Below are 22368 nucleotides of genomic sequence, written 5' to 3' on the forward strand. Positions count from 1 at the left end.
GGTAGGACCTGATCCTAGATCAGCATCTCCTACTCTGAGATGTTCTATGGAAAAGGGCTCAGAGGATCCGTCAGATCTGATACATATACATGGCCCAGAGTTTTACCGGTTGAGACCACATGGTCAGGAACACCTTCTGGCTCCAGTTACATAGTCTGCTGTAACTCCTGGCTCCAGTAATATAGTCCGAGAAGGTTTGAATCCTAAGCAACCTGCATACACATTGTTTGAAGTACAATAGACCAACATAGCTACTGTAGTAGGTCAAAGCTGTGTGCTGGAAAACCTTGGTAGAGCATGGGTGGAGTAGGCATTGTGGTGCTCATGTGAATTTCCTTTATTTTATATTTTTATACACTATGGCCAGTTTATTAGGTACACCCATCTAGTACGGGGTTGGACCTCCCTTTGCCTCCAGAACAGCCTGAATTCTTCGGGGCATGGAAACATTGTTCAATTGGTATCAAGGGACCTAACATGTGCCAGGAAAACATTCCCCACACCATTACACCACCACCACCAGCCTGTACCGTTGACACCAGGCAGGATGGGGCCATGGACTCATGCTGCTTACGCAAAATCCTGACTCTGCCATCATTATGACGCAACAGGAACCAGGATTCGTCGGACCAGGCGATGTTTTTCCACTCCTCAATTGTCCAATGTTGGTGATCGCGTCCCCACTGGAGCAGCTTCTTCTTGTTTTTAGCTAATAGGAGTGGAACCCGGTGTGGTTGTCTGCTGCAATAGCCCATCTGTGACAAGGACCGACGAGTTGTGCGTTCTGAGACACCGTTCTGCACACCACTGTTGTACTGCACCGTTATTATTGTACTGCACAGTGAAAAGCCCAGGAGGCGGCCGTTTCTGAGATACTGGAACCGGTGCGCACCTTGCACCGACGATCATACCATGCTCAAAGTCGCTTAGGTCACTCGTTTTGCCCACTGAATGCCTTGATGCCGGTCTGCCTGTTTTATATAGCAAGTCAAGGTCACGTGACTCATTGTCTGTAGGAGCGAACCATTTTCGTGAACGGGGTGGTGTACCTAATAAACTGACCAGTGAGTGTATTTTTGTCTGCTGAAATGAAATTGTCAGTCATTTCATGGACTATAGGAAGTTATTTCAAGATTTTATAGTGGTTCACTGTAATCATGCATGGCTTCTACAAATAGCAGCACTATTTAAGGCCATGCACATTTTTTGAAGATTTAGAAGAGTAAGAAGGGGACCAATCAGGGCTTCTGATTCAAATCTAAAGATCTGTCTAAAAAATATTTGTGGCGTTGATCGTGAGTGCTTCTGTGTCATTTTCCAAGTTACCCCAAAATGCATCTTTCCTCTTCTCTGTTTTCTAGGACAAAAAGCTGCGAGTCTTTGACCCAAGAGCCCAGCTGACACCTGTTCAGGTAAGTCACTCTACTGGACTCCACATCTCCCCTAACCCACACGAACAAACCAGAGCCATCTTTCATTGCGATCCATCCAGTGAATGGATGCTGCTGCTTGATAGGGCTCATAGAATGAATGAGTAGATTAACAGTAAACAGGGGTGATACATTCTGTATGACTGTGACCTGCAGTGGGTGTAGGACCTGGCTGTCTGTGACTTTGTCCAGGAGGTCAGCGGAGGTCAGCGGAGGTCAGCCTGACCCTCTCAGCTCTCCATCTCTTTCTTCTCTGTGTCGATTTAAAATGGCCGACCTCCAGACCACCATACCCTTCCCTCTGGAAGCTGCCCTGTCAGTCTGTAGGCCTCGCCCCACACTGTGCTGTGGTGGGATGGTGTAGGGTGAAGTTGCCCCTACATGCTGATCTTTGGTCAGTTGTGCATTTTCCCAACTTTTGGTAAAGTTTCGGACTGGGTGAGTGGTAGCTGATCCCAGATCTGTACGTAGGGGAAACTTCACCATGGAGCGTGGTGGGATGTCCTAGTCCCACTAAAAAACATGGTGGCTTTGGCCCAAAGCTCTCACCACTGTCCCTTCTTCCTGATTTATCTAAGTATTGATTCATTAGAACTGTGCACAAGCTGGTTACCCGTGGGAACCAAGGGAAACATTATGAATGGTGTTGTGGGAGTTGGTGCGACCGTGAACCTTTGTGACCACTGGTTACTTCCTTACTGGGATTTATTGGAGTTGTTGACGATGGCAACCCTGTCCCAGCTTTTGGCCAACCAATGGTACTCCATCACAACCAGCAGGAATGGGGAACTGAGTGGAATTGAGGAGGGGGCACTCACACACACACAGAGGAGGGTTAGCAACATTGAGAAAATATTCTCAGACTTTTGGGCGGCGGACGTCAAAGGGACCTCCCAGAGAGATGTCATTAGTGATCTAGTCCCTGTGTTAAGCTCTGTCTGTCATCTGTAAACAGAGACTGGCTGGAAAAACAATAAATGCCAATGCCAGCAGATTAAATATTACACACCGCTCAGCGCCCACCGCCCTTGTGTAAATACCTGGAGGACAGCTCACTGCCAAAGAGGGTTTGTGTGTGTGTGTGTGTGGCTGTGTGTGTGTGGCTGTGTGTGTGTAGCTCTGACACCTTTGTGAAAGGATTACTGTTTCCGATGCCTCTGTGCCGACTTACGTCAGACACCTTGTCAGAAAGGAAGTTGAAAAAAGTTGCATATGGATTATTCTGGACGTGGCCTTGGGCTGTGTGTACATGAGTCTCTCTCTCTCTCTCTCTCTCTCTCTGTCTCTCTCTGTCTCTCTCTGTCTCTCTCTCTCTGTCTCTCTCTCTCTCCTCTCTCCTCTCTCTCTGTCTCTCTCTCTCTCTCTCTCTCTCTCTCTCTCTCTCTCTCTCTCTCTCTCTCTCCCTCTCTCCTCTCTCCCTCTCTCTCTCTCTCTCTCTCTCTCTCTCTCTCTCTCTCTCTCTCTCTCTCTCTCTCTCTCTCTCTCTCTCTCTGTCTCTCTCTCTCTGTCTCTCTCCTCTCTCCTCTCTCCCCTCTCCCCTCTCTCTCTCTCTGTCTCTCTCTCTCTCCTCTCTCTCTCTCCTCTCTCTCCTCTGTCTGTCTCTCTCTCTCTCTCTGTCTCTCTCTCTCTCTCTCTCTCTGTCTCTCTCTCTCTCTCTCGCTGTCTCTCTGTCTCTCTGTCTCTCTCTCTGTGTGTAATTTTTACTGTGAGTGTGTTTGCTGAATCAATGTGAGAGGATAACTGGCTCCAGTCCAAATGTTTGAACCCTCCAATACAGTATTTACCTTAGGTGTGTCAGTCAGGCAGAGACTGGAGAACCATTCTGACAACATCTCCAGCCTTTAAACAACAGGACAGCACTCCAATGGACTACTTCAATTCCCCTCTGTTTGTGGATGCGTTTGGCAATGGAACCATTGTTAGAAATGAACTGCTACTCAAATGACTCAGAATTCCTTAGGTTTCTCGATGCGTTTGGATAAAAACCATTGTGAAACCCAAGCAAAACCTGTTGGAATGTTTTCAGTTTGCTCTTTTAAGGGTTCTTGCTCGTTAGCTTGGATCGGAGTAAGACTTTGTGAAGGGTCCACATGTCTAGAACTCCGGACCCAGGGCTTCGGAACACACACACACACACTTACACTCTCATATTCATCAAGAGGACCTGCTAAGTGTGCTATAGTTAAACCAGAAAGCCCCAGCCCCATCATCTCAGCCCCCTTGACAGCTTTCAGATGTCTCTCTGGAGAACGTGAGAAGGAGCGCCACACCCATTAACACCATGTTGGGTGGTAGAGTAGACTTTAACGAGCGGAGCGGTGGTTCATCCTAACATACAGGTGGTGTCCCAAATGGCACCCTATTCTCTTTATATTGCACTACTTTTGACCAGGGCCCATAGTGCTCAGGTCATAAGTAGTGCACTATATAGGAGAAAGGGGGCCATTTGGCAGGAACCCGATGAGGCTGGTTATTGGGCCGGATCGAGGGTGTGAATCCATCTAATGTATACATGGGTCTCAGAGTACTGTTAAACACAGCATTAACCACAGCATTACATTACAGTTAACACTTGGAATCTGACAGACATGGTTTCCGACAACGGTTTGGTCTTAGATGTCATTGTGATGCCCCCAGATTGTTTGTTTATGTCAACTTAAAGGGCCAGTGTGATATTAGCAGACAGTTTTTATATTTAAAAGAATGATACTCATTTATTGTTGAAGGATATCCCTTATGAATGCTATCCAAAGCTGATTTTAAGTGGTAACATTTCTCCAGCCCCATCTCTGAGGTTTATAGCAAATCAAGTGGTGGGGCTACTGTTTTGTTGTTTTTAAATTACACAGTGGGCCTTTAAGATGTATTCCACCAGGGTGTATGGCTTGTCTTCTGCCCCCACAATGCATTGTAACAACTCTGTCTGTTCTGTCGTGATTTGATGGCAGCGAATTGCCGGCGAGGCCACAATATAAACAGTACTGGTGTCAAAACTGTCTCGACCTCATAGATAACTAGGTTTTTATCTTCACACGAGACTGTCTCGACCTCATAGATAACTAGGTTTTTATCTTCACGCGAGACTGTCTCGACCTCATAGATAACTAGCTTTTTATCTTCACGCGAGACTGAACCGTTGTTCCCTCATCAAGTGAGGCCACAGAGCACTGCACCACAATCCTCTATTGGATATCGGAGGAAAGCCACCCTGGGTTCAAACACTATTTTAAATCAAATCAAATTGTATTTGTCACATGCACTGAATACAACAGGTGTAGACTTTACCATGAAATGCTTACTTATGAGCCCTTTCCCAACAATGCAAAGTTAAAAAAGTAAGAAAATTAGCAAATAGAAAATACTTACACAATAAATAACAATAACGAGGCTATATACAAATCTTTGTTCTAGCCGCCTGGAGTGCAAAATGGGCATGGTTTATACTTTTGGGACTAGTCTATTGGTCCATTAAGCCAGACAAGCTCAATCTAGCACATCATCTAGTATTTGAAATGATTTCCAATAGTGTTTGATCCCAGGTCTGGAGGAAAGCTGGTAACTATTAAAGGGAGGATCTCCTCTAAAGGAGGTGAGAAGTGATGAAGTGTTTTGACTTCACTAAACAAATCATGTCATCGTTCAACAGGCGTTCAGTGCAGCAGTACCATCCAGGGCAAATATCTTGGAGAGGATTTTTGACTGTGTCCTGATTCCACCCCTAGCCAAATCTGGGTGAAGTGGTTGTTAGAGGAGTTTGCTTGCTAAAGCACTGTTGACCGGGCTAGCATTCATTCAGTGCAGTACCATCCAGGGGCATATGGAGTAGATTTTTGACTGTGTCCTGTTCAACCCTAGCCTGGACGCCAAACCTGTTGCTTTAGCCAACTGCTATGTTCATTTGGCATGACAATGACCATATGAGTTTGCAAGATGGCACAAACAGATCTGGCACCAGGCTACTTCCACCTTAGCCCTGATGCCAAACTTGGGTGTGTTTTAGCCTACTCTTTCTATAGCCTTAACCTTTGTTACGGCAGTTTGCTTGCTTAAGCATAACCATGTGGGGGACCATGATACATGTAGCTTCTACCCAGCTTGTAGCTACAGTATACCTCAAAGCTGGCCCACCATCACTCTGGTTCCCACTATGGCAAAGCTGCCAAGTCAAAATGGGCTTTATTCGTGAAAATGGATGAAATCAAAAATGTGTGTTTTGCTCTTAATTTAGGGGTGGTTTAGGCATAAGGTTAAGGGTTATGGTTAAGTTTAGGATGGACATGATTATGTTCCCTTATAGGCAGGTGGAGTAAATATATAGGCAGTAATTGTAGCTGTGATTTTTGCTATATTTACGGGGAAAGAGAGCGAGCTGGGTAATTGAGGCTTTGGACAGGAGGAGCCGTATTCAAACTGTGTGTGTTTGTGTGTGTGTGTGTGTGTGTGTGTGGATGCGCGCACGCATAGTGTACATTTAGATAGCTGGCACGGGTTGTGTGTGTGTCGTTCCCCTGAATCTCTCCCAGCTGAAACGTGCCGTTTTGATCTTAGGGTGTTTTCCACTTAGTCCCTTTCAGACAATTTTTGTGAAGTCAGTGTTGTTCGCTTCATTTTGTGCAGTGACGAAGGCTCCAAAGACTCGGACCCGTCAAAAGAGCCCCCCTGAAGCGAACCGAACTGAGACCATCTCGAGATGTGGTCTGAGTTCGGTTCGCTGAATTCCGGTTCCCTTTTTTAGGGAAGTGTGAACACAACGCTCCCCAGGTTCACTTGTCATTATTCTAGCACCACACACTAGATCAGGGTTTTCCAAACTCGGTCCTATAGGCTAAGAGAGCATCATAAGCTGTTTATTCGATTGTGGGGGTTTGAATAGTGTGAGAAGACCACAACATATTTGGTGAGAATCACCCATATCAATTCTAGCTCTTATTAAAGGGCAGTAGCCTACACTGGGTGTACAATGTTCAATTACAGCATTATTTAATCTGCAGTTATTCTTCTGCTATTAATTCTGTTACCGATAATATTTACATGTTAATAGTATCGTCTGATTACAGTTATTATGTCTCATAAATGCAATCTATTAGCTTCCAAAATGTAAGTCCGATAACATGTTCTGATTTAAATGGCTTGTCCTGCACTTTGTAAAAACCCAGAGTGTATTGATTGAATGTTGGAAAAAGATATTGGTTCCTTTCTAAACATAGCAATGTGAATGCAAAGAGGACTGAGTTCTTTTTTTTTTTTTTTTACCCAGAGTTCACTTTAAAGAGGACTGAGTTTGGTTCTTTTAAAGAGGATTATATGTGAAAACACCCTTATTTTACATTTGACTACCTTTCCCTGCTTAATACTTATCTGGCTCTGTCTGTCTGTCCATCTCCTCATGGCTCTGTACTTTCCCTAATCATCCCCAAAACTGACCTCCCTAGCGAGGCCTCTTCCCTGCCCATACTTAGTTACAAGGTGTGCGTGTGTGTGTGTTTTGAAATTACTGAGCTGAAAATACTCCTCATACTTTTGGGCCGGTGCTGGCTGCAGACACGGAGGCTGTGGTCCCTGGCAGGGAAGAGGAGAGAGGGAGACAGGAAAGGGAATAGTTTCTCTGGATTCTTGGGGGCCAGATTCCTCCATTTGGGCTTCTGCTGCTTTTGGTGAAATTAGAGAGGGCCTAGAATGGGTTTTGGAGGAGAGCGCGGGCAGGGCAAAGGAGTGAAAACACACCAGTCTATTGCATTACTGAGACCGGACGCTCCCCTCTCTCCCCTGTTACTTTAAACATACAGGCTGTGTGTGTGACTGCTCAGACTCTTATTTTTCATTATAGGAGGTGTGTGTGTGTCTGTGTGTGCATGTGGATCTCGTGGTCATTCAGACTCGCGTTTGTCACAACAGTAAGTCTAAACTAGCAGTGGGCACGTTGAGCTAGCTTCCAGGTAGTGGTATTTATCATTACAGTAAGTCTAAACTAGCAGTGGGCACGGTGAGCTAGCTTCCAGGCATTGGTATTTATCATTACAGTAAGTCTAAACTAGCAGTGGGCACGGTGAGCTAGCTTCCAGGCAGGGTGGACTCTGGCAGCCATGACAATGAGGCTCTGTTGAGAGAGAGAGAGAGAGAGAGAGAGAGAGAGAGAGAGAGAGAGAGAGAGAGAGAGAGAGAGAGAGAGAGAGAGAGAGAGAGAGAGAGAGAGAGAGAGAGAGAGAGAGAGAGAGAGAGAGAGAGAGAGAGAGAGAGAGAGAGAGAGGAGAGAGAGAGAGGAGGAGAGAGAGAGAGAGAGAGAGAGAGAGAGAGAGAGAGAGAGAGAGAGAGAGAGAGAGAGAGAGAGAGAGAGAGAGAGAGAGAGAGAGAGAGAGAGAGAGAGAGAGAGAGAGAGAGAGAGAAGAGAGAGAGAGAGAGAGAGAGAGAGAGAAGAGAGAGAGAGAGAGAGAGAGAGAGAGAGAGAGAGAGAGAGAGAGAGAGAGACCCTTCTTTCTGCTTTTGTCCTCCTGCCATTGATGTTTTTCATTATGATGTACAGCTACTCTTCCTGGGCTCCACACCAAACATCACATAATACAGAACATTCACAGACAAGGACAGCTCAATGACAGAACTACATCAATAAAAAAAAAACGCACACATAGCCTACATTTCAATACATACACACAAGATATCTAGGCCAAATAGGGGAGAGGCGTTGTGCCGTTAGGTGTTGCTTTATCTGGTTTTCTTAAACCAGGTTTGCTGTTTATTTGAGCAATATGAGATGGGAGTTCCATGCAATAATGACTCTATAATACTGTATGCTTTCTTGAATTTGTTCTGGATTTGGGGACTGTGAAAAGACTCCTGGTGGCATGTCTGGTGGGGTAAGTGTGTGTGTCAGAGCTGTGTGTAAGTTGACTATGCAAACAATTTGGAATTTTCAACACATTGTTTCTTATAAAAATAAGTGATGCGGTCAGTCTCTCCTCAACTCTTAGCCAAGAGAGACTGGGATGCATAGTATTTATATTATCCCTCTGATTACAATGAAGAGCAAGACATGTCGCTCTGTTCTGGGCCAGCTGCAGCTTAACTAGGTCTTTCTTTGCAGCACTTGACCACATGACTGGACAATAATCAAGATAAGACAACTAGAGCCTGCAGGACTTGCTTTTTTTGGAGTGTGGTGTCAAAAAAGCAGAGCATCTCTTTATTATGGATAGACCTCTCCCCATCTTTACAACCATTGAATCTATATGTTTTGACCATGACAGTTTACAATCTAAGGTAACACGAAGTAATTTAGTCTCCTCAACTTGTTCAACAGCCACACCATTAATTATCAGATTCAGCTAAGGTCTAGAGCTTAGGGAACGATTTGTACCAAATACAATGCTCTTCATTTTAGAGATGTTCAGGACCAGTTTATTACTGGCCAAACATTCTAAACCTGACTGCAACTCCTTGTTAAGGGTTTCAGTGACTTCATTAGCTGTGGTTGCTGACATGTACAGTGCATTTGGAAATTATTCAGACCCCTTCACTTTTTTCCACATTTTGTTACGTTACAGACTGATTCTAAAATGGATTAAAGAAAACATTTTCCTCATCAATCTACACGCAATACCCCATAATGACAAAGCGAAAACAGGTTTTAGAATTTTTTGCACATAAAAAAAGAAGGAAAAACTGAAATACCTTATTTACATAAGTATTCAGACCCTTTGCTATGAGACTTGAAATTGAGCTCAGGTGCATCCTGTTTCCATTGATCATCCTTGAGATGTTTCTACAACTTGATTGGTCCACCTGTGGTAAATTCAATTGATTGGACATGATTTGGAAAGGCACACACCTGTCTATATAAGGTCCCACAGTTGACAGTGCATGTCAGAGCAACAACCAAGGCATGAGGTCGAAGGAATTGTCCGTAGAGCTCCGAGACAGGATTGTGTCGAGGCACAGATCTGGGGAAGGGTACCAAAACATTCCTGCAACATTGAAGGTCCCCGAGAACAGAGTGGCCTCCATCATTCTTAAATTGAAGAAGTTTGGAACCACCAAGACTCTTCCTAGAGCTGGCCGCCCAGCCAAACTGAGCAATAGGGGGAGAAGGGCCTTGGTCAGGGAGGTGACCAAGAACCTGATGGTCACTCTGACAGAGCTCCAGAGTTCCTCTGTGGAGATGGGAGAACCTTTCCTGAATGACAACCATCTCTGCAGCACTCCAGCCCTTTATGGAAGACTGGCCAAACGGAAGCCACTCCTCAGTAAAAAGCACATGACAGCCCGCTTGGAGTTTGCCAAAAGGCACCTAAAGGACTCTCAGACCATGAGATACAAGATTCTCTGGTCTGATGAAACCAAGATTGAACTCTTTGGCCTGAATGCCAAGCGTCACGTCTGGAGGAAACCTGGCACCATCCCTACGGTGAAGCATGGTGGTGGCAGCATCATGCTGTGGGGATGTTTTTCAGCGGCAGGGACTGGGAGACTAGTCAGGATCGAGGGAAAGATGAATGGAGCAAAGTACAGAGAGATCCTTGATGAAAACCTGCTCCAGAACGCTCAGGACCTCAGAATGGGCAAAGGTTCACCTTCCAACAGGACATCTTGACTGAGATGGCGCCAGAGAAGATGGCTGCCGTTTTACAGCCCTCTAACCAATTAAACTATTATGTGTGTTTTTTCATGTTATTTGTAATTTATTCTGTACATAATGTTTCTGCCACTGTCTCTTATGACCAAAAAAGGCTTCTGGATATCAGGACAGCGATTACTCACCTCGTTTTGGACGAAGATTTTTTCTTCAACGAGTCGGACGTGAAGGATATCCTACAGACACCCGACAAGGCCCAAATCCTCGTCATTCGCATGAGAAAGAGACTGAGATAACATGGATGTAGGACGGGGTGCCTTGTAAGGATCCGACGGCGAGCGAGTAAACTGCCTCTTTCGTCAATCCTATTAGCCAATGTTCAACCAATTGGACAACCTAAGATTACGGTTATCCTACCAACAGGACATTAAAAACGGTAATATCGTATGTTTCACCGAGTCGTGGCTGAACTACGACATGGATAACATACAGCTGGCGGGATATACGCTACATCGGCAGGATAGAACGGCTGACTCCGGTAAGACAAGGGGCGGCGGTCTGTGCATATTTGTAAACAACAGCTGGTGCATAAAATCTAATACTAAGGAAGTCTCAAGGTTTTGCTCGCTTGAGGTAGAGTATCTCATGATAAGCTGTAGACCACACTATTTACCAAGAGAGTTTTCATCTTGATTTTTTGTAGCTGTCTATTTACCACCACAAACTGGATGCTGGCACTAAGATTGCACTCAATGAGCTGTATAAGGCCATAAGTAAACAGGAAAATGCTCATCCAGAGGCAGCGCTCCTAGTGGCCGGGGACTTTAGTGCAGGGAAACTTAAATCCCGTTCTACCTAATTTCTACCAGCATGTTAAATGTGCAACCAAAGGAAAAAAAACTCTAGACCACCTTTACTCCACACACAGAGACGCGTACAAAGCTCTCCCTCGCCCTCCATTTGGCAAATCTGACCATAACTCTGTCCTCCTGATTCCTGCTTATAAGCAAAAACTAAAGCAGGAAGCACCAGTGACTCGGTTAATAAAAAAGTGGTCAGATGACGCAGATGCTAAGCTACAGGACTGTTTTGCTAGCACAGACTGGAATATGTTCCGGGATTCTTCCGATAGCATTTAGGAGTACATCACATCAGTCACTGGCTTCATCAATAAGTGCATCGATGACGTCGTCCCAACAGTGACCGTACGTACAGTTGAAGTTTACATACACCTTAGCCAAATACATTTAAACTCAGTTTTTCACAATTCCTGACATTTAATCCTAGTAAAAATTCCCTGTCTTAGGTCAGTTATGATCACCACTTTATTTTAAGAATGTGAAATGTCAGAATAATAGTAGAGAGAATGATTTATTTCAGCTTTTATTTATTTCATCACATTCCCAGTGGGTCAGAAGTTTACATACACTCAATTAGTATTTGGTAGCATTGCCTTTAAATTGTTTAACTTGGGTCAAACGTTTCGGGTAGCCTTCCACAAGCTTCCCCACAATAAGTTGGGTGAATTTTGGCCCATTCCTCCTGCCTGACAGAGCTAGTGTAACTGAGTCAGGTTTGTAGGCCTCCTTGCTCGCACACGGTTTTTCAGTTCTGCCCACAAATGTTCTATAGGATTGCGGTCAGGGCTTTGTGATGGCCACTCCAATACCTTGACTTTGTTGTCCTTAAGCCCTTTTGCCACAACTTTGGAAGTATGCTTGGGGTCATTGTCCATTTGGAAGACCAATTTGCGACCAAGCTTTAACTTCCTGACTGATGTCTTGACATGTTGTTCAATATATCCACATCATTTTCCTTCCTAATGATGCCATCTATTTTGTGAAGTTCACCAGTCCCTCCTACAGCAAAGCACCCCCACAGCATGATGCTGCCACCCCTGTGCTTCACGGTTGGGATGGTGTTCTTCGGCTTGCAAGCCTTCCCCTTTTTCCTCCAAACATAACGATGGTCATTATGGCCAAACAGTTCTATTTTTGTTTAATTAGACCAGAGGACATTTCTCAAAAAAGTACGATCTTTGTCCCCATGTGCAGTTGCAAACTGTAGTCTGGCTATTTAATGGCGGTTTTGGAACAGTGGCTTCTTCCTTGCTGAGCGGCCTTTCAGGTTATGTCGATATAGGGCTCGTTTTACTGTGGATATAGATACTTTTGTACCTGTTTCCTACAGCATCTTCACAAGGTCCTTTGCTGTTGTTCTGGGATTGATTTGCACTTTTCACATCAAACTACATTCATCTCTAGGAGACAGAACGCATCTCCTTCCTGAGCGGTATGACGGCTGTGTGGTCCCATGGTGTTTATACTTGCATACTATTGTTTGTACAGATGAACGTGGTACCTTCAGGCATTTGGAAATTGCTCCCAAGGATGAACCAGATTGTGGAGGTCTAAAAAAAAAATTGTTCTGAGGTCTCGGCTGATTTCTTTTGATTTTCCCATGATGTCAAGCAAAGAGGCACTGAGTTTGAAGGTAGGCCTTGAAATACATCCTCAGGTACACCTCCAATTGACTCAAATGATGTCAATTAGCCTATCAGAAGCTTCTAAAGCCATGTCATCATTTTCTGGAATTTTCTAAGCTGTTTAAATAAGGGTAGGAAACAACACATCTTCCACGCTGATCCTCAACACGGGCCCCTCAGGGGTGCGTGCTCAGTCCCCTCCTGTGCTCCCTGTTCACCCATGACTGCATGGCCAGGCACGACTCCAACACCATCATTAAGTTTGCCGACAACACAACAGTGGTAGGCCTGATCACCGACAACGATGAGACAGCCTATAGGGAGGAGGTCAGAGACCTGGCCGTGTGGCGCCAGGATAACAACCTCTCCCTCAACGTGGTCAAGACAAAGGAGATGATTGTGGACTACAGGGGGGAAAAAAGAGGACTGAGCATGCCCCCATTCTCATCGACGGGCTGTAGTGGAACAGGTTGAGAGCTTCAAGTTCCTTGGTTTCCACATCACTGTCAAGGTCGAGGTAAGGAGTAGACCAAGGCGCAGCGTGATGAACAAACATGACTTTAATTAGTTAAAGCGTCAAAATACAAAACAAAACACGACTCGTGACGTCCACGGTATCAATGACCGAACACGGAACAAAAACCCACAACCACAAAGGGAAAACATACAGTTTAAATATGGCTCCCAATCAGAGACAACCAGCCAACAGCTGACACTCGTTGCCTCTGATTGGGAGTCACTCAGGCAAACATAGAATACAACAAACTAGAATGAACACCAACATAGAAATACACACATAGAAATGAACACACCCTGGCTCAACATAATGAGTCCCAGAGCCAGGGTGTGACAGTACCCCCCCCTAAAGGCGCGGACTGCGACCGCGCCTCAACTAAACAAACCAGGGGAGGGCTGGGCGGGCATACCTCCTCGGCGGCGGTTCTGGCTCCGGCCTTGACCACCACCCTCCAATACACCCCCCATAGTGCCCCTGGTCCAGTCTGGCCACGCCGGCTGGAGCAGGACTGGACTTAACAGGAGCGATCCTTACCAGGCTGTCGACTCGCACCCCTGGCTTGGTGCGTGGAGGAGGAACGGGCCTTACCAGGCTGACGACTCGCACCCCTGGCTTTGTGCGTGGAGGAGGAACGGGCCTTACCAGGCTGACGACTCGCACCCCTGGCTTGGTGCGTGGAAGAGGGATGGGCCTTACCAGGCTGACGACTCGCACCCCTGGCTTGGTGCGTGGAAGAGGGACGGGCCTTACCAGGCTGACTTCTCACACCCCTGGCTTAGTGCGAGTGGCAGGAACAGGCCGGACCGGGCTGGCGATGCGCACCGTAGGTTTGGTGCGAGTGGCAGGAACAGGCCGGGTCGGGCTGGCGACGCGCACCGTAGACTTGGTGCGGGTGGCAGGAACAGGCCGGACCGGGCTGGCGACGCGCACCGTAGGTTTGGTGCGAGTGGCAGGAACAGGCCGGGTCGGGCTGGCGACGCGCACCGTAGACTTGGTGCGGGTGGCAGGAACAGGCCGGACCGGGCTGGCGACGCGCACCGTAGGTTTGGTGCGAGTGGCAGGAACAGGCCGGGTCGGGCTGGCGACGCGCACCGTAGACTTGGTGCGGGTGGCAGGAACAGGCCGGACCGGGCTGGCGACAGCGCACCGTAGGTTTAGTGCGTGGAGCAGGGACAGGCCGGGCTGGGCTGTCGACGCACACCGTAGGCTTGGTGCGTGGAGCAGGGACAGGCCGGGCTGGGCTGTCGACGCACACCGTAGGCTTGGTGCGTGGAGCAGGGACAGGCCGGGCTGGGCTGTCGATGCACACCGTAGGCTTGGTGCGTGGAGCAGGGACAGGCCGGACTGGGCTGGCGACGCACACCGTAGGCTTGGTGCGTGGAGCAGGGACAGGCCGAACCGGGCTGTGGAGACGGATAGGAGGCCTGGAGTGAAGAGCGGCCACCACCCGTCCTGGCTGAATGCCTACCCTCACACACTCTGTGTGAGGCATCCGCACGGACGTACAGGGCGGTGTACCCCTGGCCTGGTGGCCTTCTGGATCCGCCCCCTTTTTCTCCTCCGTCAGCCCCGTCGTCCCATGCCGTGTGCCCCCCCCCTAAAAATTTTCTGGGGTTGCCTCACGACCGTCTGACGACGACCCTGATCACGCCGTAGCTCCTCTCTACGGCGCGCCTCCACCGTCTCTTCTCCCGGCGCTTCCTCCCATGTCCAGCCCAAGAGCTGCCCCTGGACACGCTGCTTGGTCATTGGTGGGTGGGTTTTTCTGTCAAGGTCGAGGTAAGGAGGTAGACCAAGGCGCAGCGTGATGAACAAACATGACTTTAATTAGTTAAAGCGTCAAAATACAAAACAAAACACGACTCGTGACGTCCACGGTATCAATGACCGAACACGGAACAAAACCCACAACCACAAAGGGAAAACATACAGTTTAAATATGGCTCCCAATCAGAGACAACCAGCCAACAGCTGACACTCGTTGCCTCTGATTGGGAGTCACTCAGGCAAACATAGAATACAACAAACTAGAATGAACACCAACATAGAAATACACACATAGAAATGAACACACCCTGGCTCAACATAATGAGTCCCAGAGCCAGGGTGTGACAATCACCAACAAACTATCATGGTCCAAACACACCAAGACCGTCGTGAAGAGGGCACGACAAAGTCTATTCCCCCTCAGGAGACTGGAAATATTTGGCATTGGTCCTCAGATCCTCAAAAAGTTATACAGCTGCACCATCGAGAGCATCCTGACTGGTTGCATCACCGCCTGGTATGACAACTGCTTGGCCTCCGACCGCAAGGCATCACAGTGGGTAGTGCGTACGGCCCAGTACATCACTGGGGCCAAGCTTCCTGCCATCCAGGACCTCAATACCAGGCGGTGTCAGAGGAAGGCCCTAAAAATTGTCAAAGACTCCAGCCACCCTAGTCATAGACTGTTCTCTCTGCTACCACACGGTAAGCGGTACTGTAGCGCCAAGTCTAGGTTCAAAATGCTTCTTAACAGCTTCTACCCCCAAGCCATAAGACTCCTGAACAGCTAATCATGGCTACCCGGACTATTTGCATTGCCCACCCCACCCCATCCCCCTCTTTTACGCTGCTGCTACTCTGTTAATTATTTATGCATAGTCACTTTAACTCTACCCAGATGTACATATTACCTCGACTAACCGGTGCCCCCGCACATTGACTCTGTACCGGTACCCCCTGTACAGTGGGGAAAAAAAGTATTTAGTCAGCCACCAATTGTGCAAGTTCTCCCACTTAAAAAGATGAGAGAGGCCTGTAATTTTCATCATAGGTACACGTCAACTATGACAGACAAAATGAGAAAAAAAATCCCAGAAAATCACATTGTAGGATTTTTTATGAATTTATTTGCAAATTATGGTGGAAAATAAGTATTTGGTCAATAACAAAAGTTTCTCAATACTTTGTTATATACTCTTTGTTAGCAATGACACAGGTCAAATGTTTTCTGTAAGTCTTCACAAGGTTTTCACACACTATTGCTGGTATTTTGGCCCATTCCTCCATGCAGATCTCCTCTAGAGCAGTGATATTTTGGGGCTGTCGCTGGGCAACACGGATTTCAACTCCCTCCAAAGATTTTCTATGGGGTTGAGATCTGGAGACTGGCTAGGCCACTCCAGGACCTTGAAATGCTTCTTACGAAGCCACTCTTTCGTTGCCCGGGCGGTGTGTTTGGGATCATTGTCATGCTGAAAGACCCAGCCACGTTTCATCTTCAATGCCCTTGCAGATGGAAGGAGGTTTTCACTTAAAATCTCACGATACATGGCACCATTCATTCTTTCCTTTACACGGATCAGTCGTCCTGGTCCCTTTGCAGAAAAACAGCCCCAAAGCATGATGTTTCCACCCCCCATGCTTCACAGTAGGTATGGTGTTCTTTGGATGCAACTCAGCATTCTTTGTCCTCCAAACACGACGAGTTGAGTTTTTACCAAAAAGTTATATTTTGGTTTCATCTGACCATATGACATTCTCCCAATCCTCTTCTGGATCATCCAAATGCACTCTAGAAAACTTCAGACGGGCCTGGACATGTACTGGCTTAAGCAGGGGGACACGTCTGGCACTGCAGGATTTGAGTCCCTGGCGGCGTAGTGTGTTACTGATGGTAGGCTTTGTTACTTTGGTCCCAGCTCTCTGCAGGTCATTCACTAGGTCCCCCCGTGTGGTTCTGGGATTTTTGCTCACCGTTCTTGTGATCATTTTGACCCCACGGGGTGAGATCTTGCGTGGAGCCCCAGATCGAGGGAGATTATCAGTGGTCTTGTATGTCTTCCATTTCCTAATAATTGCTCCCACAGTTGATTTCTTCAAACCAAGCTGCTTACCTATTGCAGATTCAGTCTTCCCAGCCTGGTGCAGGTCTCCAATTTTGTTTCTGGTGTCCTTTGACAGCTCTTTGGTCTTGGCCATAGTGGAGTTTGGAGTGTGACTGTTTGAGGTTGTGGACAGATGTCTTTTATACTGATAACAAGTTCAAACAGGTGCCATTAATACAGGTAACGAGTGGAGGACAGAGAAACCTCTTAAAGAAGAAGTTACAGGTCTGTGAGAGCCAAAAATCTTGCTTGTTTGTAGGTGACCAAATACTTATTTTCCGCCATAATTTGCAAATAAATTCATAAAAAATCCTACAATGTGATTTTCTGGATTTTTTTTCCTCAATTTGTCTGTCATAATTGATGTGTACCTATGATGAAAATTACAGGCCTCTCTCATCTTTTTAAGTGGGAGAACTTGCACAATTGGTGGCTGACTAAATACTTTTTTTCCCCACTGTATATAGCCTCCCTACTGTTATTTTATTTTTGACTGTTATATTTTTTTAACTGCGTTTTTGGTTAAGGGCTTGTAAGTAAGAATTTCTCTGTAATGTCTACACCTGTTGTATTCGGCGCATGTGGCAAATCAAATTTGATTTGATTTGAACAACCCTAAGCACACAGCCAAGACAATGCAGGAGTGGTTTCGGGACAAGTCTCTGAATGTCCTTGAGTGGCCCAGCCAGAGCCCGGACTTGAACCCGATCGAACATCTCTGGAGAGAACTGAAAATAGCTGTGCAGCGACTCTCCCCATCCAACCTGAAAGAGCTTGAAAGGATTCTGCAGAGGAGAATGGGAGAAACTCCCCAAATACAGGTGTGCCAAGCTTGTAGCGTCATACCCAAGAAGACTCGAGGCTGTAATCGCTGCCAAAGGTGCTTCAACAAAGTACTGAGTAAAGGGTCTGAATGCTTATGTGAATGCGATATTTAAGTTTATATATTTTTTATAAATTTGCAAAAATGTCTAAAAACCTGTTTTTGCTTTGTCATTATGGGGTATTGTGTGTAGGTTGATGAGGGGAAAAAACACTGTAATACATTTTAGAATAAGGCTGTAACGTAACAAAATGTGGAAGAAGTGAAGGGGTCGTAATACTTTCTGAATGCACTGTATATGGTTGAATCATCAGCATACAAATCAAATCAAACTTTATTTGTCACATGCGCCGAATACAACATGTGTAAACCTTACCGTGAAATGCTTACTTACAAGCCCTTAACCAACAATGCAGTTCAAGAAAGAGTTAAGAAAATATATACCAAATAAACGAAAGTAAAAAATAATAAAAATTAACACAATAAAATAATGAGGCTATCCACAGGGGGTACCGGTACCGAGTCAATGTGCAGCGGTACAGGTTAGTCGAGGTAATTTGTACATGTAGGTAGGGGTAAAGTGACTATGCATAGATGATAGACAGCGGGTAGCAGCAGTGTAAAAACAAATGTTTGGGGGGTCAATGTAAATAGTCTGGGTGGACTCACAGGCTTTGTTTAATACCAGTGGCAGGTCATTGGTAAAAATAAAACTCGTAGAGGGCCTAGAGAGCTGCCCTGCGGTATACCACACTTTACATGTTTGACATTAGAGAAGCTTCCATTAAAGAAAACCCTCTGATTTCTATTATTTATATATATATATATATATATATATAGTGAGGGAAAAAAGTATTTGATCCCCTGCTGATTTTGTACGTTTGCCCACTGACAAAGACATGATCAGTCTATAATTTTAATGGTAGGTTTATTTGAACTGTGAGAGACAGAATAACAACAAAGAAATCCAGAAAAACGCATGTCAAAAATGTTAGAAATTGATTTGCATTTTAATGAGGGAAATAAGTATTTGACCCCTCTGCAAAACATGACTTAGTACTTGGTGGCAAAGCCTTTGTTGGCAATCACAGAGGTCAGACGTTTCTTGTAGTTGGCCACCAGGTTTGCACACATCTCAGGAGGGATTTTGTCCCACTCCTCTTTGCAGATCTTCTCCAAGTCATTAAGGTTTCGAGCCTGACATTTGGCAACTCGAACCTTCAGCTCCCTCCACAGATTTTCTATGGGATTAAGGTCTGGAGACTGGCTAGGCCACTCCAGGACCTTAATGTGCTTCATCTTGAGCCACTCCTTTGTTGCCTTGGCCGTTTGTTTTGGGTCATTGTCATGCTGGAATACCCATCCACGACCCATTTTCAATGCCCTGGCTGAGGGAAGGAGGTTCTCACCCAAGATTTGACGGTACATGGCCCCGTCCATTGTCCCTTTGATGCGGTGAAGTTGTCCTGTCCCCTTAGCAGAAAAACACCCCCAAAGCATAATGTTTCCACCTCCATGTTTGACGGTGGGGATGGTGTTCTTGGGGTCATAGGCAGCATTCCTCCTCTTCCAAACACGGCGAGTTGAGTTGATGCCAAAGAGCTCGATTTTGGTCTCATCTGACCACAACACTTTCACCCAGTTCTCCTCTGAATCATTCAGATGTTCATTGGCAAACTTCAGACGGGCCTGTATATGTGCTTTCTTGAGCAGGGGGACCTTGCAGGCGCTGCAGGATTTCAGTCCTTCACGGCGTAGTGTGTTACCAATTGTTTTCTTGGTGACTATGGTCCCAGCTGCCTTGAGATCATTGACAAGATCCTCCCGTGTAGTTCTGGGCTGATTCCTCACCGTTCTCATAATCATTGCAACTCCACGAGGTGAGATCTTGCATGGAGCCCCAGGCCGAGGGAGATTGACAGTTATTTTGTGTTTCTTCCATTTGCGAATAATCGCACCAACTGTTGTCACCTTCTCACCAAGCTGCTTGACGATGGTCTTGTGTGAGTGTGCTCCTAATCTCAGCTCGTTACCTGTATAAAAGAAATCTTTCTGATTGAGAGGGGGTCAAATACTTTTTTCCCTCACTGTATATATAGCTCTGAATCCATGATATGGCAGAGGTTGTAAAGCCATAAAACATACGTTTTCTCAACAACAGGTTATGGTGAATAATATCAACGGCAGCACTGAGATCTAACAGTACAGCTCCCACAATCTTCTTATTATCAATTTCTTTCAACCAATCATCAGTGCCCTTCTCTATAAGCATGCTGAAAGTCTGTGATCAATTTGTTTACAGAGAACTAGCATTGTATTTGGTCAAACAATTTTTTTTCCAACAGTTTGCTAAGAGCTGGCTGCAAGCTGATAGGTCTGCTGTTAGAACCAGTAAACGCCGCTTTACCACTCTTGTGTAGCGGAATGACTTTGGCTTCCCTCCAGGCCTGAGGACAAATACTTTCCTCTAGACTCAGATTAAAGATATGACAGATAGGAGTGGCTAAAGAGTCAGCTACCATCCTAAGTAGCTTTCCATCTAGTGTCAATGCCAGGAGGTTTGTCATTATTGATCGATAACAATCATTTTTCCACCTCTCCCACACTAACTTGACAAAATTCAAACTTAAAATGCTTTTCTTTCATTATGAGTTTTTTTATGCATGAATATGATGGCTCACTGTTTGTTGTTGGCATTTCCTGCCTAAGTTTGCTGACTTTGCCAATGAAGTAATCATTAAAATAATTGGCAACATCAACTGGTTTTGTGATGAATAAGCCATCTGTTTCGATTAAAGATGGAGTTGAATTTCTCTTTCTGCCCATAATTTCATTTAAAGTACTCCAAAGTTTTTATATCATTGATCTTGGCTTCATAATACAGTTTCTTCTTCTTTTTATAGAGTTTAGTCACATAATTTCTCAATTTGCAATAAGTCAGCCAGTCAGATGTGCAGCCAGACTTATTAGTCACTCCTTTTGCCCCGTCTCTTTCAACTATACAGTTTTTCAATTTCTCATCAGTCCATGGAGTCTTAAAAGTTCTTAACAGGTGCATCTTTATAATTAAAAGAAACAATGTAATACATTCATCAAGTGCAGTGTCTGGATGCTCCTTATTAATCACATCAGACCAACAAATGTCACAGTGGCCGGAGGCTCGGAGCTCCGTGTGTCCCTGTGGACTCTAATAAAAGCCTTGGAAGGTGCACCCGGACGCCGGCCCGATCCAGTTGGAAAAACGCTCCTCTTGGCCGCAAAGTAACTGCAGATTCCCTTAGCAGTAGTTCTACTGCAGTATGTGTAAGCAGGCATCTAAGCATGTTCACATGCATGCATTCACACACGAACACGGGCACACACACAAATGAACAAACACCGACTCCTATAGACTGATTTTGACTCGAGTCTCTGGGTTAGACACATAGTAGACATATCAAAAATATTTTAAGCTCAAGAACAAAACTTTTATTTTCAACTTTTGAATGAAATTCCCTTAAGTTCAACATACAAATACATTGTTTTGTCTCTTTTAATGTGAATCTCCCTCTTCAGCATGAGGGCGAAGACTACAGAGGCTACAGCGATACAGTCCCTCCTGAGTGCCAGCATGAAACCCTACTATAGAGTGCCAGCCAGCATGAAACCCTAGTATAGAGGGCCAGACCAGCATCAAACCCTACTATAGAGTGCCAGCCAGCATGAAACCCTACTATAGAGTGCCAGACCAGCATCAAACCCTACTATAGAGTGCCAGACCAGCATCAAACCCTACTATAGAGTGCCAGCCAGCATGAAACCCTACTATAGAGTGCCAGACCAGCATCAAACCCTACTATAGAGTGCCCGACCAGCATCAAACCCTACTATAGAGGGCCAGACCAGCATCAAACCCTACTATAGAGTGCCAGACCAGCATCAAACCCTACTATAGAGTGCCAGCCAGCATCAAACCCTACTATAGAGTGCCAGACCAGCATCAAACCCTACTATAGAGTGCCAGCCAGCATTAAACCCTACTATAGAGTGCCAGACCAGCATCAAACCCTACTATAGAGTGCCAGACCAGCATCAAACCCTACTATAGAGTGCCAGACCAGCATCAAACCCTACTATAGAGTGCCAGACCAGCATCAAACCCTACTATAGAGTGCCAGACCAGCATCAAACCCTACTATAGAGTGCCAGACCAGCATCAAACCCTACTATAGAGTGCCAGCCAGCATCAAACCCTACTATAGAGTGCCAGACCAGCATCAAACCCTACTATAGAGTGCCAGCCAGCATTAAACCCTACTATAGAGTGCCAGACCAGCATCAAACCCTACTATAGAGTGCCAGACCAGCATCAAACCCTACTATAGAGTGCCAGACCAGCATCAAACCCTACTATAGAGTGCCAGACCAGCATCAAACCCTACTATAGAGTGCCAGCCAGCATTAAACCCTACTATAGAGTGCCAGCCAGCATTAAACCCTACTATAGAGTGCCAGCCAGCATCAAACCCTACTATAGAGTGCCAGCCAGCATTAAACCCTACTATAGAGTGCCAGCCAGCATGAAACCCTACTATAGAGTGCCAGCCAGCATCAAACCCTACTATAGAGTGCCAGCCAGCATGAAACCCTACTATAGAGTGCCAGCCAGCATGAAACCCTACTATAGAGTGCCAGC

General features: G+C 45.9%; 1 protein-coding gene across 1 annotated transcript in view; it reads left to right on the forward strand.

The window, feature by feature from the left end:
• LOC121551778 (coronin-7-like) overlaps window positions 1–22368 on the forward strand; it is a 248257-nt gene that overhangs the window by 20487 nt on the left and 205402 nt on the right. The window contains exon 7 of the mRNA XM_045210923.1: window positions 1362–1412. Coding sequence (XP_045066858.1) covers window positions 1362–1412 — 51 coding nt within the window. The remainder of the gene's footprint in view (window positions 1–1361; window positions 1413–22368) is intronic.

This window comes from Coregonus clupeaformis, chromosome 35 (genome assembly GCF_020615455.1).
Source record: "Coregonus clupeaformis isolate EN_2021a chromosome 35, ASM2061545v1, whole genome shotgun sequence".
In the NCBI taxonomy this organism is placed as follows: Eukaryota; Metazoa; Chordata; class Actinopteri; order Salmoniformes; family Salmonidae; genus Coregonus; species Coregonus clupeaformis.